This window comes from Phaethon lepturus, unplaced genomic scaffold, assembly GCF_000687285.1.
Source record: "Phaethon lepturus isolate BGI_N335 unplaced genomic scaffold, ASM68728v1 scaffold2439, whole genome shotgun sequence".
Taxonomy (NCBI): domain Eukaryota; kingdom Metazoa; phylum Chordata; class Aves; order Phaethontiformes; family Phaethontidae; genus Phaethon; species Phaethon lepturus.
Genome location: NW_010565307.1, coordinates 7,851 through 20,870, shown reverse-complemented (window position 1 = coordinate 20,870; position 13,020 = coordinate 7,851). Strand labels below are relative to the sequence as shown.

The window sequence follows — 13,020 nt, the reverse complement described above, 5'->3', positions numbered from 1 at the left end:
ATATACGGAATGTTTTATATGTTGAATAGTTTAAAATATTTGTACATTCTGCTATCTAATACTAAAGCATTAGATTGGGCTTCATGAAGCCTAATTTCAAATCTATGGCCCTGTCTAGAAATATCTGAGCAGGGCCTCTGTATGTGACTATTCAGTTTCTGTTTGTCTTGCAAACTAAAATTTCTACTTCCAGAAATCAGGGAGAATAGAAGAAAAGTGTGTGTGTGTGTGTTATCTGTACTTATCTGTACTCAAGTCTCATTTTATATGGAGTAAAAGGAAATCCCCATCTAACAATGCAGCTGTAGCTTTAACGACAACTCTTTTCAACCTTGGAGAAATCACTTTATCTCAGTTCTCACCTGTTACAGTTTTGCTTATTTAAACTATAAGCTCTGCGGAGCAGAAAACTTCTCCTATTACATGTAAAGTATTTTGCAAGAAATTGCATACTCTGTAATCCTGATTATTGCTTGAACCAGTAGATGTTACTTTTGTATCAAAAAAAGGTCAGGCTAGACCACCAGGTAATGAAAGTTGTTGCCATTTGATTTTTTTTTTTTTTTCTTGCTTGTGTGAAAGAAGAGTGCTCTCAGTTCAGTTCACGGTAAGTCCACAGTCCATCAGAAAACCACAAATCCATTCTACTGTGATTCTAGACGATCACTTCCCACAGAGACGTCAGGAGCCAAAAGGACATCAGTGTTCTCAGGCCTTGAAATTACTCCTCCAGGGAAAAGGGAGGCATGTTGGGGGCTCTGTCTGTATTGCACTTTTATTGGCAAGGAAGGTTTATCCAAAAGGCTGATGATTCCATACAGAAACTTACTGATTCCCATAGCTAACTCTCCTTGACTTCAAAACGACCCAGTTTTACTTTCTGGTTTTAGTTACGATTGTTGGTAGATTATAACTTACGGAAATAAAGGAAACTGCACATTACAGCATGTCCTCAATCCTAATGAATTTCTATTAAAATTAATTTAATTTTTTTAACCATATAATCTCCTACAAATAAAATGCTACGAATTACAAAATGAAGAAATGAAGATGTTTTCCAGGAACTTAATCTGCATTAGGCAATAGGTGATAAAAAATCAGGAGGTAAGACATAGACTATTTCTAGTTTTACATAATAGAGTCCACTCTGCTGATTGCCATCTTATTATTTTGCATCAAAGGTTAAATAAAAGATATTTTTTCCAGCTATTACCCTAGAAATGAACTGAACACATGAAGTACATAAAAAAAGGTAAATTGTAAAAACACGCACATACATTCACCTGTATTTCTTTGTTACTTTCAATCCATCTGCTCATCATTGAACTATACATATGTAACCCCACTTTGTATTATACAGTATCCTCCTAGCTCATAAAATATTGATTCAGGATTTTTTATCGTATATCTTGAACTTTGATCTTTCATACTTAGTGCTGCCTTGATGAAATATTTAGAAGTACAACATTTTCCATGTGAAAGGTAAATTTAGAGGTTTTATATGGTAGCCTCTGTTAATGCACTAGCTTCAACCCACCAGAGACTCAAGCTGAACTATGTCGTGGTCACATTTAGTTGAAAATTGAGTTTACAAAAATCCTCCATGCCAAAGAAACGTTTTTTTTAAGGTAAAGGTCAGTTTTGTGACTTGGGTGGCATAGGCTTACCATACTTCCTCACCAGGCACATTGAGAGAGCCTTGATAAGATATATTCAAAGAGCTGACTTTAATAGTTACTTCCCAGTGGATAAAAATGTATTATTTATGTAATAAAACAAGACCACCAACTGAAAAAACCCAACAAACTAAACCAAAAAAACATTCTATATACATTTATAGGCATTGAATCTTATCAAGTAATTTTGCCAAAGCAAACAAAACTACTGCAACATCTCCTTTACAAATTTATTAATTCATATACTCAGAAGAAGAAACAAAACATTCTTCTGAGGTTGTCAACTGATAAAGTTTCAGTTCATAGCTCATGGCTGACTGAATTCAGCATTTATGAACATGCAAGGTCCAGCTAAAGCTTTTTCAAGGTCTGGAGGACTCACAAGGGTTCTGTCCACCACAGTTTCTCTGATAGCTGGTAGGAGCCTTTCTGCCAGTATAAGTTTCTTGTCTCTATCTAGTCACTAACTTTCATGAAACCTGTAGAAACTCAACTAGTTTTGAGACCTTTATCTTCTTGCTGTATTTGATTGAAAGGTGTTTTGGCTGAAGACTTCCCAGGTTCATAGGGACGGGGAGATAGGGTGCCATACACATATCCAGAGTAAGCACAAGCACCTGCTTCTGTTCTATTATAGCTGCATAAATCAGGATATGATACTGAAATCAATGAAGCAGTATATATTTAAGAAAATGAATGAAGAATACAAAGATAATTGCTACTGTTTTGTTTTATATTTCAAAAATAGGACTTCGTATTGCCAATTTTGAATACGCTGCACACAGCTCTTGGTTAAGATAAGCTGTTTGGACAGACAGAAGTGAAGAAGCAGAGAAAACAGTCTTGAGGTTTTATCACTCTGAACTTTAAATTCACAAAATTTTGTGTTTGGGAGATGCTACCAAGGAGAGAAGTTTCTGTATACAGCACACTATTTTTGATAGGAGATTTTTTTTTTAAATCAGAAAAGTAATGTGAAGACTGGAGTCAGTGTTGTAATTGATATGCAGAACTGGGATTTACTTCAACTTTAATCACTTAGAAGTTACAACTCTACTAGTTTAATCATCTAGACTTTCCTCATACTCAGTGGGGAAAGATACATGGGAGGATTTAAACTCACAAAATGACTGTCTTTTCACAGCCTAAGGATTTGATGCCTACATATTGAGCTTTTAGATGGACAAAGTTAGGTCAGAAGCATCTCAGCCTTACAGAGCAGCTAATTGAATCTGTTAACATTGGGATGAATTTTCATTATTCATAAGATCCATAGATTTGTTCTAGTAACAACATTAAATCCTTTATTACCTGGAGAAGGCAAATTAAGTGGTAATGTCTGAGGACTGTGGCCTCAAACACTTTTAGCAAAATGGCAAGTTTGCTTCTTTTTATAGTTGGTTTTTGCACTAGATATAAAAGATGTTCTCCAGATGCCAGAAAACCAGCATACCAAGTAATCTCTGGGTATGTACCTAAACGTGTGTAAATGACAGGAAAGGTAAGAATAAAAGGATAGAAAAGGGAAATAAATATAGTTTGCTGCAAGACTCTCTATCTCAGCTTTATTTAAGAGATTAATAATGGCTGTATCACTAAGTTCAGAATTTCATGGAAATGAAATAATGAAACCTTACAAGAAAGTCTTCAAATTAAAGTACATGCTATCTACCAGACACCTAGCCATGTATTTCATTCAAAGTATTTCTATAGATTGTTAACATAAACTCATTTTCACATGATGCAACATCTGTGTTTATTTTACTGAGACTGCTGGAATGTTAAAAATAATCCATTTAAATTTGTGTCATACAAACATTCTGATAAAAAAAAAGAAGATATCTCAGAGAAAACCTGAAGACCTGTAATTTTTATATGCAATGAATTTTCTATATGTGTTTCTTATGTCTACAACAGATCTTTCTTTAAAAAAACCTTAATGATGGTTTTGTTTTGTATTTTTACCTACTCTGCCAGCTTCCAACGTAAGAAAGTTTTGGTGCAGAAGAAATACACTATACAGAAGCACAGAGATCTGTCTTACCTTCTGGCTCCCTGATCTTACGTCCTGCTGCAGATTTTCGTAGTACGCTCCGTCCTGAGTTGAACAAGCTAGTTAACTCATCAAGGGGACTGGTCAATGACCTTGAGTTTGTAGGGCTGTATGGAAATGAAGATGACGAATTTGAGTTGAATTTCCTGTGATCTGCTCTTGCCACCTTTGGGGAGTAAGGCAGTTTGGAGAACGGAGAAGGTGAGCATCCAAGCTGAGCAGGATTTGCTCTCTGAGGTACTTTTGACAGGTCTGAGTTTGTACCTGTTTTCCCTGTATTAATCAGAAAACTAGCACAAGTCTCTGGAGGAAATGCGAAATGTGTGGAAGCCCGATAGGAAATAGGAGGTGGTACAGGAGGAGGGGGTGGTGGGAGAGGAGGAGGTGGTGTGGAAGGAGGAGTCACTTTGCTGGAAACATTGAACACAACCAAGCCTGGAGATGCTGGTCTTTCATTCTCCCCTTTCTGGCTTTTGGAGTACTGTGGTGATAATGGACTTGAGCCTTCTGACTGCACAGGGTATTTTAGGTTGGTTTCCAAGACAGGAAGCTTTTTGACTTCTAGTGGTGTTAGAGGTGACTCATCAGAAGCAGGTGAACATGTGACAGGGGTTGGAGGAAATACAAGAAGTGGTGGCCTGTGGGGGAGCAAGTTAGGGAAAGGGGCTGGAATGTCACATGAGTCTTTACATGAGACCAAAGCTGCTTGACTGTTTCCATCCAGTGTTCCATCTTCAACGTTAACATTTTTCTTGCTTTCGAAGAACAGAGGAGGAGATCCGGTCACTACCGGAATTATTGCACTACCATTGCTCCCTTCTTCTGGTGGAAAATACTTCATTTCTTCATATACAGACTCTCCTTGTTCTGGGCTTTCTGCTTCAGCAGAACTGGTTTTCATTGCATTCCCTACCATTTCAATATAGACAGGCTCATTTTCCTCCTCTTCTTGTGACATATAGAGACTCAGCACACCATGTTGTGGCCCATCAGCAGAAGCTGCTCTCTGCACTGTCGCAGTGTCATAGCCACCTGGTTTAGCTACTGTGCTTCCCGGTTTTACATCCCCAGGCTTTTGGCCAGGTATTTCTTCATAAGAGCCACTAAGTTTCGTATTGGGACTTCGTTTTGGTTTTCTGGGAGGTATTTTTTTCATGGTACTATAGTCATCACTGTGTGGCCTTGGACGGGTCAGTACTAGGAAAGTGAAAAAGGTCTGTGTTATTAACAGATCAAAGTCAGTTTTTTCTTACACAGGTCCAGCACGTTAAGCCTTCAAATGTTGCCCATATAGTTTTACAATGAGCAGCAGTCACAAACACAGGGATTCAGTCAAGTACAAGTATTTCGAGGAACGAAATGCATAACTTTCAGCTTCCACACCACAAGCCTTCGCTACCTGGGCATACAATCAGCTTTGGTGATCTCTACTGCCACTAAAAGATGAGAACTAACATCTGAGGAGATATCTTTTGTATCCAAATGTTCACTGCAAGGTCTGTAACACATGGAAATATGTGCTTGTTACTCCTTTGGCACCAGGGGAGGGTGGCATGCTTTTAACTAGGAGTTTCAGCATGGTGCTACTTTGACACACATGTTATTGCCAGAAACTGAAGTATCCCCCTTTTATCTAATCTATAAAACTCTAATTATAGGCAGATATTATGCCCATCTCTTCTTCTTTTGTACTGCAGGTGTGGAAATAATTTATAAAGCTAGGAAATCCCGTAGCCTAAGGGCAATTCCCCAACTCAGTATACAGTTAACTAAACCAGATGTCTTTTCACAGCCTCCAGGCACATATGGAGTGGAGAGACTAGATACCTAGGTGATTGGTCTTTTAAGATCAAAATTAGATGGTGTAAATCAGAGCTGGTTTTTGGACAAAGGCTCTGGAAACTGACATAATTCTTAGAAAATGAGTATACAGTAGGGAAACTGGCCTTGTTGTTTCACACATACGAGAAGAATTCCAAAGTCGTTTTGTGAGTGTATATAAGCATTAGTGTTAAGACCACACATACATATAAAAATTGTCATTCTTTCAAAAACCTCTGCTAGAGCTTTTTGGTTAAATCAATCATGTCTTGCAGATCTGGGCACAGAAAGCCAAAACTGCTGCAGAGCTCCTTAAGCCACACTAATTTAAAAGTATATTGGACACATTTCATCTCTCTTTACACAGAGCTTGAACAAGCAAGGAAGAGGTTAAGAAAAATGGACTTGCATCTAATGAACTGGACAGGAGAACAGTGATTATTTTGCAAGAGGGAGCTGCAAAGGTTTCCATCCATCGTATGCAGGATTAGAGAATGGTTATACATAGCTTTAAACCCAGCCTGAAGGATCTTCCCTGATAAGCCTAGAGGATCCTTTACACAAAGCATGACAAGTCAGGCTTACCAAGGAAAATCAGAATGCATTCCTCCCCTTCATCTTCTACTCTTTCATTTCAAGGGTGAAGGAGAACAGAACAACTGAACTCAAAACCGTTCTATATAAACTATAATGCATTGAGACACTTTGGGACTTTCATAGCACTTTCCTTCTAAACAAAAAAATCACTGTAAGCAAGTTATGGCACAAACATAACCACTGAATGCATGTTATTCATGTGAACATAGAGAACAAGTAGGAGAAAGTTTAATGTTTGAGTTGCTGAATTTCAAGATTCGAGCATTCGGTTTAGTGATGCAAAGTATTCTAATATACAGCTTAAAAGGTGAAATAAAATCATCAGTGGGGTGGAATAGCTCAAGTTGACAGAGGTCCTTTGTCTCTAGAGGGAGTTCTGCAAATAGGTTTTGGTTGTTGACAAACTAGGCAATTAAAACACATGAGTATTATTTGATGATTTGGAAACAAATGACAAATTGACTAATTTTATTTACTGCTACTGAAATATTTCAGGGAAGCGGGACTTTTCAAAGGTGCTTGACTGTGCTTAAAAAGATCAAAGTGAAAAGAATAAGTCAATAACCTAGAGTAACATTTGCGACTCTTTCTCCCTTTATGCCTAACCTTCATTAGCGGTTTCCTTAGAAGCTGCCGACAAGCAAGCACTAACAGCCTCGTACGAAGCGCTCAGTCGTGTGTTGGGGTCCCTCTTTGGTTTGGGAGGAGGCTGTTTCCTTGGTGATGGCAGGCTATTGCTATCGTCCATGCTGAACACAGAGTGCAGGGAGGGGGATCTGATGGATGACCCAGCCGCAGAGTGCACCAAGCCGTCCACTGCCATGGGGACAGGGACGGAGCTGGAATGGAAGTGCTTAGGCGTTCGACAGCCGGCAAAGCTGTCCTCAGAGACCTTCCCACCCTTGTCTTCAGCTCTGAAAACACAGAAAAGAGGTCCAGATGCATTATTCAAGCGATAACAATGAACCTGTTCATGCAAGCATAACAACAGCTTTTTGGTAAACAATCTCACAACTCCCCTGCTGTGTGAGGGGATGTGTGTAGTAATCTTCTGACAAACAAATCCAGACCAAGCTGCTAGCTTTCTTCCATTTCCTGTTTCATGATAAATCGGGACACTGGCCCTTTTTTGCACAAATGCAGCCTTCCTTAAGCAGTTTCATATTGTTGATCAGACACTCACTGAATGAATTGTTCACACTTTGATTGCTACACACAATCAAAACCTGGGTTTTCAATCTGAATGATAATTTCTGGGAAATCCATTTTAATAGAAAGTTACTGAGGCAGCAAATGTTGAGCCTTTATCATTATTTTCTAAAAAGACAACTATAAATTCTATTTGGATAATGCAAATCTTTAAAATATTAGATGACCTTTTTAGCCAGCTACCTTGGCTGCTTGAACAATTCCACCCAGATATCTGGATATCTTCTTGTTTAAGCTTAATTATTACTTATCATTTTAATAATATTACTTATGACATTATGTTTAGTTATTTCAATTGCAGTTTTGGAGTTTTACTTATTCCAATTTTTCCTTTTTTTTTTGCTATTTCAATGCTGATTGTGAAACTATATTTATCAACTGCTCCAACAAATCGATTTTTAACAAAAATTCTTCTAACATGTTATCCCTTCAAAAATCAAAACGTTGAAAACCTTCTAACTTAGAGTGGTAATGCACTGGATAGAAGATGTCTATTCTGCGATTTTACAAACAAATCCTCTAGCATTTGTTTTTTTAAATTGTATTTCTGCATGGCAAATCACCAGCAGAGCTGGAATTCATGCACAGGATATAGCCAGCTGCCCATGTAGTAAATGAAACAGCTAAAGATGAAAGCATGGTGCTCAGTGGATAATTTGTTTTCACTGTAATGTTTAATTACAGTCTTTCCTACAAAGGCATTTCCTCCAATATGTAATGACTGGGATATTTGAAGCTAATTAAGCAGATGCACTGCCATTTTCACTTTAATAAAAGTCACTGACAAAAGCAATGAAAGCACTGGGAATTGTTCTGGATGAAAATTAAGTTCCTATGGAAAAATAAACATTTATATCTGCTATAGACACATATCTATTAACTGCAAATTCTACCTCTGCCCATTCAGATGTCTGCGAGAAAAAAGATCAGGGACTCAGTTCCTAGAGAAAGGCTCTCCATCATTTGCTGAATCTGTAAAACAGGCACTCCTGAAAACTCTGATTGGAGTTAAACAAAAACATCTGCCTATTTTTAAATAAGAGAAAAGAATCCTCCTCACAGTGATTTGATCTAGTTCAACACATAATCAGGATTTCCCAATGTTGGAATTTTAAGCTAGAGGAATTTTTCTTTGGTTTGATGAAAGTTCAACTATAAGCTATTTATCTTCAAATTAAAAACAATATTTCTGTAAAAAATAAATGCCTCAGAAACATGAATAAGTTCCTACAGAGCTCAGTGTCCCATGAATAGGATATAAGGGGTGTCCTTAAGTTTCTAGACTTAATTACCTGATAAGCAGAAAAAAATAGTGTCTAACACTTATTTGGGTTGTGTATATACTTGAGAATCCTCTTGCAATTCCTCAGTCATTTCTGTGACTTTCTAAGCAGGGGAAGAAATCACTAAAACTGAAGAAATGCTTTAACTCTTCACAGTAGATGTTTCTTACCTTTTGTGGCCTTCCTCTGGTCTGTTTCTAGCCTCTAACTTTTCCCTGTGGTAAGCAGCGTTCATCTCATTGCGGAGCCGGTCATTTTCCCGGGCAATGTCAGAAGCATTTTGAATGACCAAGGCATCGTATGTTTTCAATCCCATATCCTCAGCGTTCTGCAAGAAGCTTTTGATTGAGGTGACCTCTTCCTGTTTGATGCTCATCTTCTGTAGCAAGCGCTGGCGAGCTAAAAATCCTCTTACAACTACCATAACAGAAGGAAAAATAATGGACCAAAGACAGACAGATAATTAATTAGTGAATAACTTAATATTACTGTCTGTTCTGCTGTAAACATGAGCAAATAAGTTCAGTCAATGCGTTCCACAAAGAATGAAAGAAATGTGACGGCACATAAATAACATACTAAAATGGAACTCTTTCTGTTTTTTTACTGTAAGCGTTTAAAACAAAGTAGTGATAGTAAATCCATTCATAAATTTGAGCTGTCACAACTCAAAATGTTTCCTTTTACTGACCGTTATTTTTTATTACATTCTAACTGGAAACTTGGTTATATGCTGCAGACTGTGAAAGCATATATTTACACTGCAAAGGTCAAAAGATCATTTGTTTCCAAATAAAACCCTGAATAACTGGTTGTTGCATTGAATGGAATAGGAATCAAATGATCATTTGTTTTTGATCAACTTAAAAATTGCTTTAAATATTTCAGTGTATCTAAAAAAAAAATCAAAACCGACACAAGATTTTTTAATGACATTTAAAGACCTTTTGTTGCTCATTTCCTTTCAGCAAAAACAATTAGATTATTTTAATGCAAATTTCTCAAATGTATCTGTCACATCACATCTGCTTTTTTCAGTTTAAAATTTTCATCTGCATTGCATCAGCTTTTTGTATCTATTAGGCCTATTTTTCACACTCTTTGTCAGCCTTATGTTGGCAGAAGATTTTGGTGCATCTCCTATAATAGCTTCCTGTATTACTTTCCTAAGTATGTACATTCATTACAACAAATTCTACTCAACCTAAGTACCACCTAGACCCTGAATTTTCAGAAGTACCCAGCTGATCAGAAACACAAGGCACAGGGACCTCCATGGCCATGAGGCATTCAGCACCAAATTAATGTCTCCATCTGCAACGGGATGGTGTTAGTATTCTCTGAGCATATGTTTCGGCTTAGAAGGAAGAGATAGGCTAACTAAAGGTGCTTTATGTGTGTTGTGGGTTTTTTTAAGTTCCACAAGATCCTAACTCTTTCTAGATCTGGAACAACTGCTCTGTACTTCACAGGGGAGAACCTGTTTTAGAATTGTTCACCTGTTGCCTGAAATATTGTTGATTTTCAGTACATGAACTTACATGTATCAAAACCAGGTCAAACTTCATCATTGCTTATTATCGTTACTCTCATTCTGGTCACTGAAAGTTTTTCATAAATGAACTCGGCAGGCAATAGCGTGTATAGGATGCTGGTTTGAGTTTCAGGAAAAATAGTGAAAATACTAATATTAAGATTGGAAGATAAAAAATGCTAAAATTCATTAGACCTTTTTATCAATGTAATTAAATTTCAGTCTTAGGAACACTGCAGAACAACATCAAACAACAAAGAGTCAAGCTGAATTAATCTAAAGGAAAAATGTAAGCAGAGAAAGGTACAATTAGTCTGAATGTAACATGTTATTAAATAAAATAACGAGCTAAAACAGAGGGCGATGTAAAGTATTTTCCACAACCTTCTATGTCCTTGTTTAGATATTTAAAATAAGATTTTTTTAAGAGATGTTTAGTGCCCAGCTGATTAAATAAAAGAAAGTTTAATGTTAACATACTAATATTGCTCCTATCCAAAATTCACTGGGTTTGGAAATATTCAAGTTCAGGTACTTTGAGATTAGTTATAATGGACAACTTTGAAGGTTTACATTTTTATAACCACAGCCAGACATCCCATTTTCAATCCCTTTAGTTACATTCTTTAAAATATGACTTCTTTAAACCCTGAAATATTAATGCACTTACTCAATTTGGTTGAAAAGGAAATTAAGAGTACAGTTATTTGTTGACAATTTTATGAGTATTCACATTGGATAGGCATGTTACTGAGTCTGAATTCATAAGGTTGCTGTTGCAAAGGTAATAAATACATGCATAGAACATTATCAGAGTTTACTGCTCACAAATATGAATAATTCAAAGAGCTTAATAATCAAAAATTGTTCCCTCACAGTATTTTCTTTAAACTTATCTGCTGCAGAGGAGGATGTTTGACAAATGGTTAAGCATCAAATCCTGGATGACTTTGGAAAAAAACACTGCATTTAACACAACATTTTTACAAGTATGTGTGTATGTGTGTACTTTTACATTGACAAAAAATAAAGGGTCAGTAACACCACTAAGGCTGATTAGGAAAAGGAAATTCCTAAAGGAAATTTCCTAAAAGGAAAAGGAGGTCAATCCTCTGCTAGGATTGTTAGCAGGCATGAATGATGCAGTAGTCTGCTAGGATGGTCCAGTAAAATGATAGCCAGTACAGCTAGCTGTAGCATTCAGCTACTCTGAACTATGTACTTTCATCAAAATTGAGATGTTTTGAAGAAACATTCAACAAAGTTTTGTCAGGAAGGGTTGGTTGGCAGACAGACACCCCTCTTTTCTTTTGCACACCTTTTAATGAACCGAGTAGCTCAGGTTTTCATTAGAAGATGGACATTTCACCACATTTCCTTCTCTATGAGAACGTTTGAAAGATTTTGTCTTCAGTTCATCACAGAACGCAAAAACAATTTCATAACCTCAAAAACTGCTGTGAAATGAAATCGTCATCTCTTAGACCTTTACTTCTCAGTTTCATCTACTACTTTATGGGTACTAAGATTGTCTTCTGAACTTGCTCCTCATTTCTGTAGATCTAAAATAATTCTCACTTATGCAAACTAAAATAATTTAAGTTAGTACCCACAGGGCAGAAAAATATCTACTTCTTTACAGTTCATCTAAGGATAAGAATCAGAATAATAAAAATTCAAGTAGTCCTTCGTTATGTGATAAATGTATTAACTATTGTGTAAACAATGTATTGAACTTAATTCCTAATCTACATGAAGTCTGATGGAAGAACTTCACCATGATGGACTTTCTTACAGGTACGAACATTTTTCTCTGTGATTCAATAAGGTCAAAAATTCCCATATGTAGCTCTCATACCTGTGAAAAAAATATGACAAAGTCCCTAAATTCACAGATTCAATTTTAAATATGCTGTGTTTCTACACATGCTTTCACTTTAGTGTGACCCCTTCTTTTGCCTGTGTAAGTTAACTTTCAGGATAACAGAAAAAGACTTATCTGGTTTGTTTTGGTTTGGTTTTTTTTCCCCAAATTTATGGGCATGCTGAAAGGATTGCTAGTAAGACTGAGGTAAAAACAGTGGATAAGAATTTTGGGCAAGACCTGTTTTCCCTTTGAGTTAAGTCCTTATCTGGCTACATGTTATTACATTTTAAAGCTGATACAGAAATTATTGACTAATTTGGCTATTATTCAATATGCTATCAGGAGAGATTTAGCTTCCAAAGTCCTCTGCATGTAAAGGATGAGGGGAGAAAGATGTGGCTATGCAGCAGGACTGATGCCATTACTCACTAAGCATCACCATCCCAGTGTAAAAGTCTATGGATCCCAATTTTAGGGTTATGTAAGAACAGTGCACAGGAACCCTATCCTATTCCCAACCTGCCAGAGCTCTCTGGCATGCTAATTCTGCAAATTTACAATTGTACCTGTTTGCAAAGGGCAGCTTATTTCATGAGCTAATGTCGTGAAATGGATGTCTAGCTACTCCTTACTCATACAAGTTTGCAGTTTTCTCAGGTTTCCCAGACCACAAAAAAACATGCAGGTGAGCCATAGCTTTGAAAAAAGCTTTGAACACATAGTTTTGGTGAGAATGACTTTTCAAGTTAGCCTAATTAAGGAGGGCTAGAAGCAAAAACAAAAGAAATTTTTTGTAAGGAGCCAAGAAGACCTATTATCATCATTCTTCAGGCAAGGTTTGACAGATGTCTGTTCTCTTACGTCTGCAAAACATGGATATATCTGAGGATGCTTTGCATTTTTGGTGTAGGGTTACATTAAAGCATTCCATTTGCAAATCAGACACTGAAAGGTAAATATTTCCTTTCTTTGATAAGTCA

General features: G+C 36.8%; 1 protein-coding gene across 1 annotated transcript in view; it reads right to left on the bottom strand.

Annotated features, from left to right (window-relative positions):
• Positions 1-13,020, bottom strand: part of LOC104627035 (unconventional myosin-XVI-like) — a gene marked incomplete at its 5' end in the record, with an annotated part of 51,218 nt that overhangs the window by 37,050 nt on the left and 1,148 nt on the right. Inside the window, 3 exons of the mRNA XM_010295126.1 lie at positions 3,721-4,926; positions 6,754-7,061; positions 8,810-9,056. Coding sequence (XP_010293428.1) covers positions 3,721-4,926; positions 6,754-7,061; positions 8,810-9,056 — 1,761 coding nt within the window. The remainder of the gene's footprint in view (positions 1-3,720; positions 4,927-6,753; positions 7,062-8,809; positions 9,057-13,020) is intronic.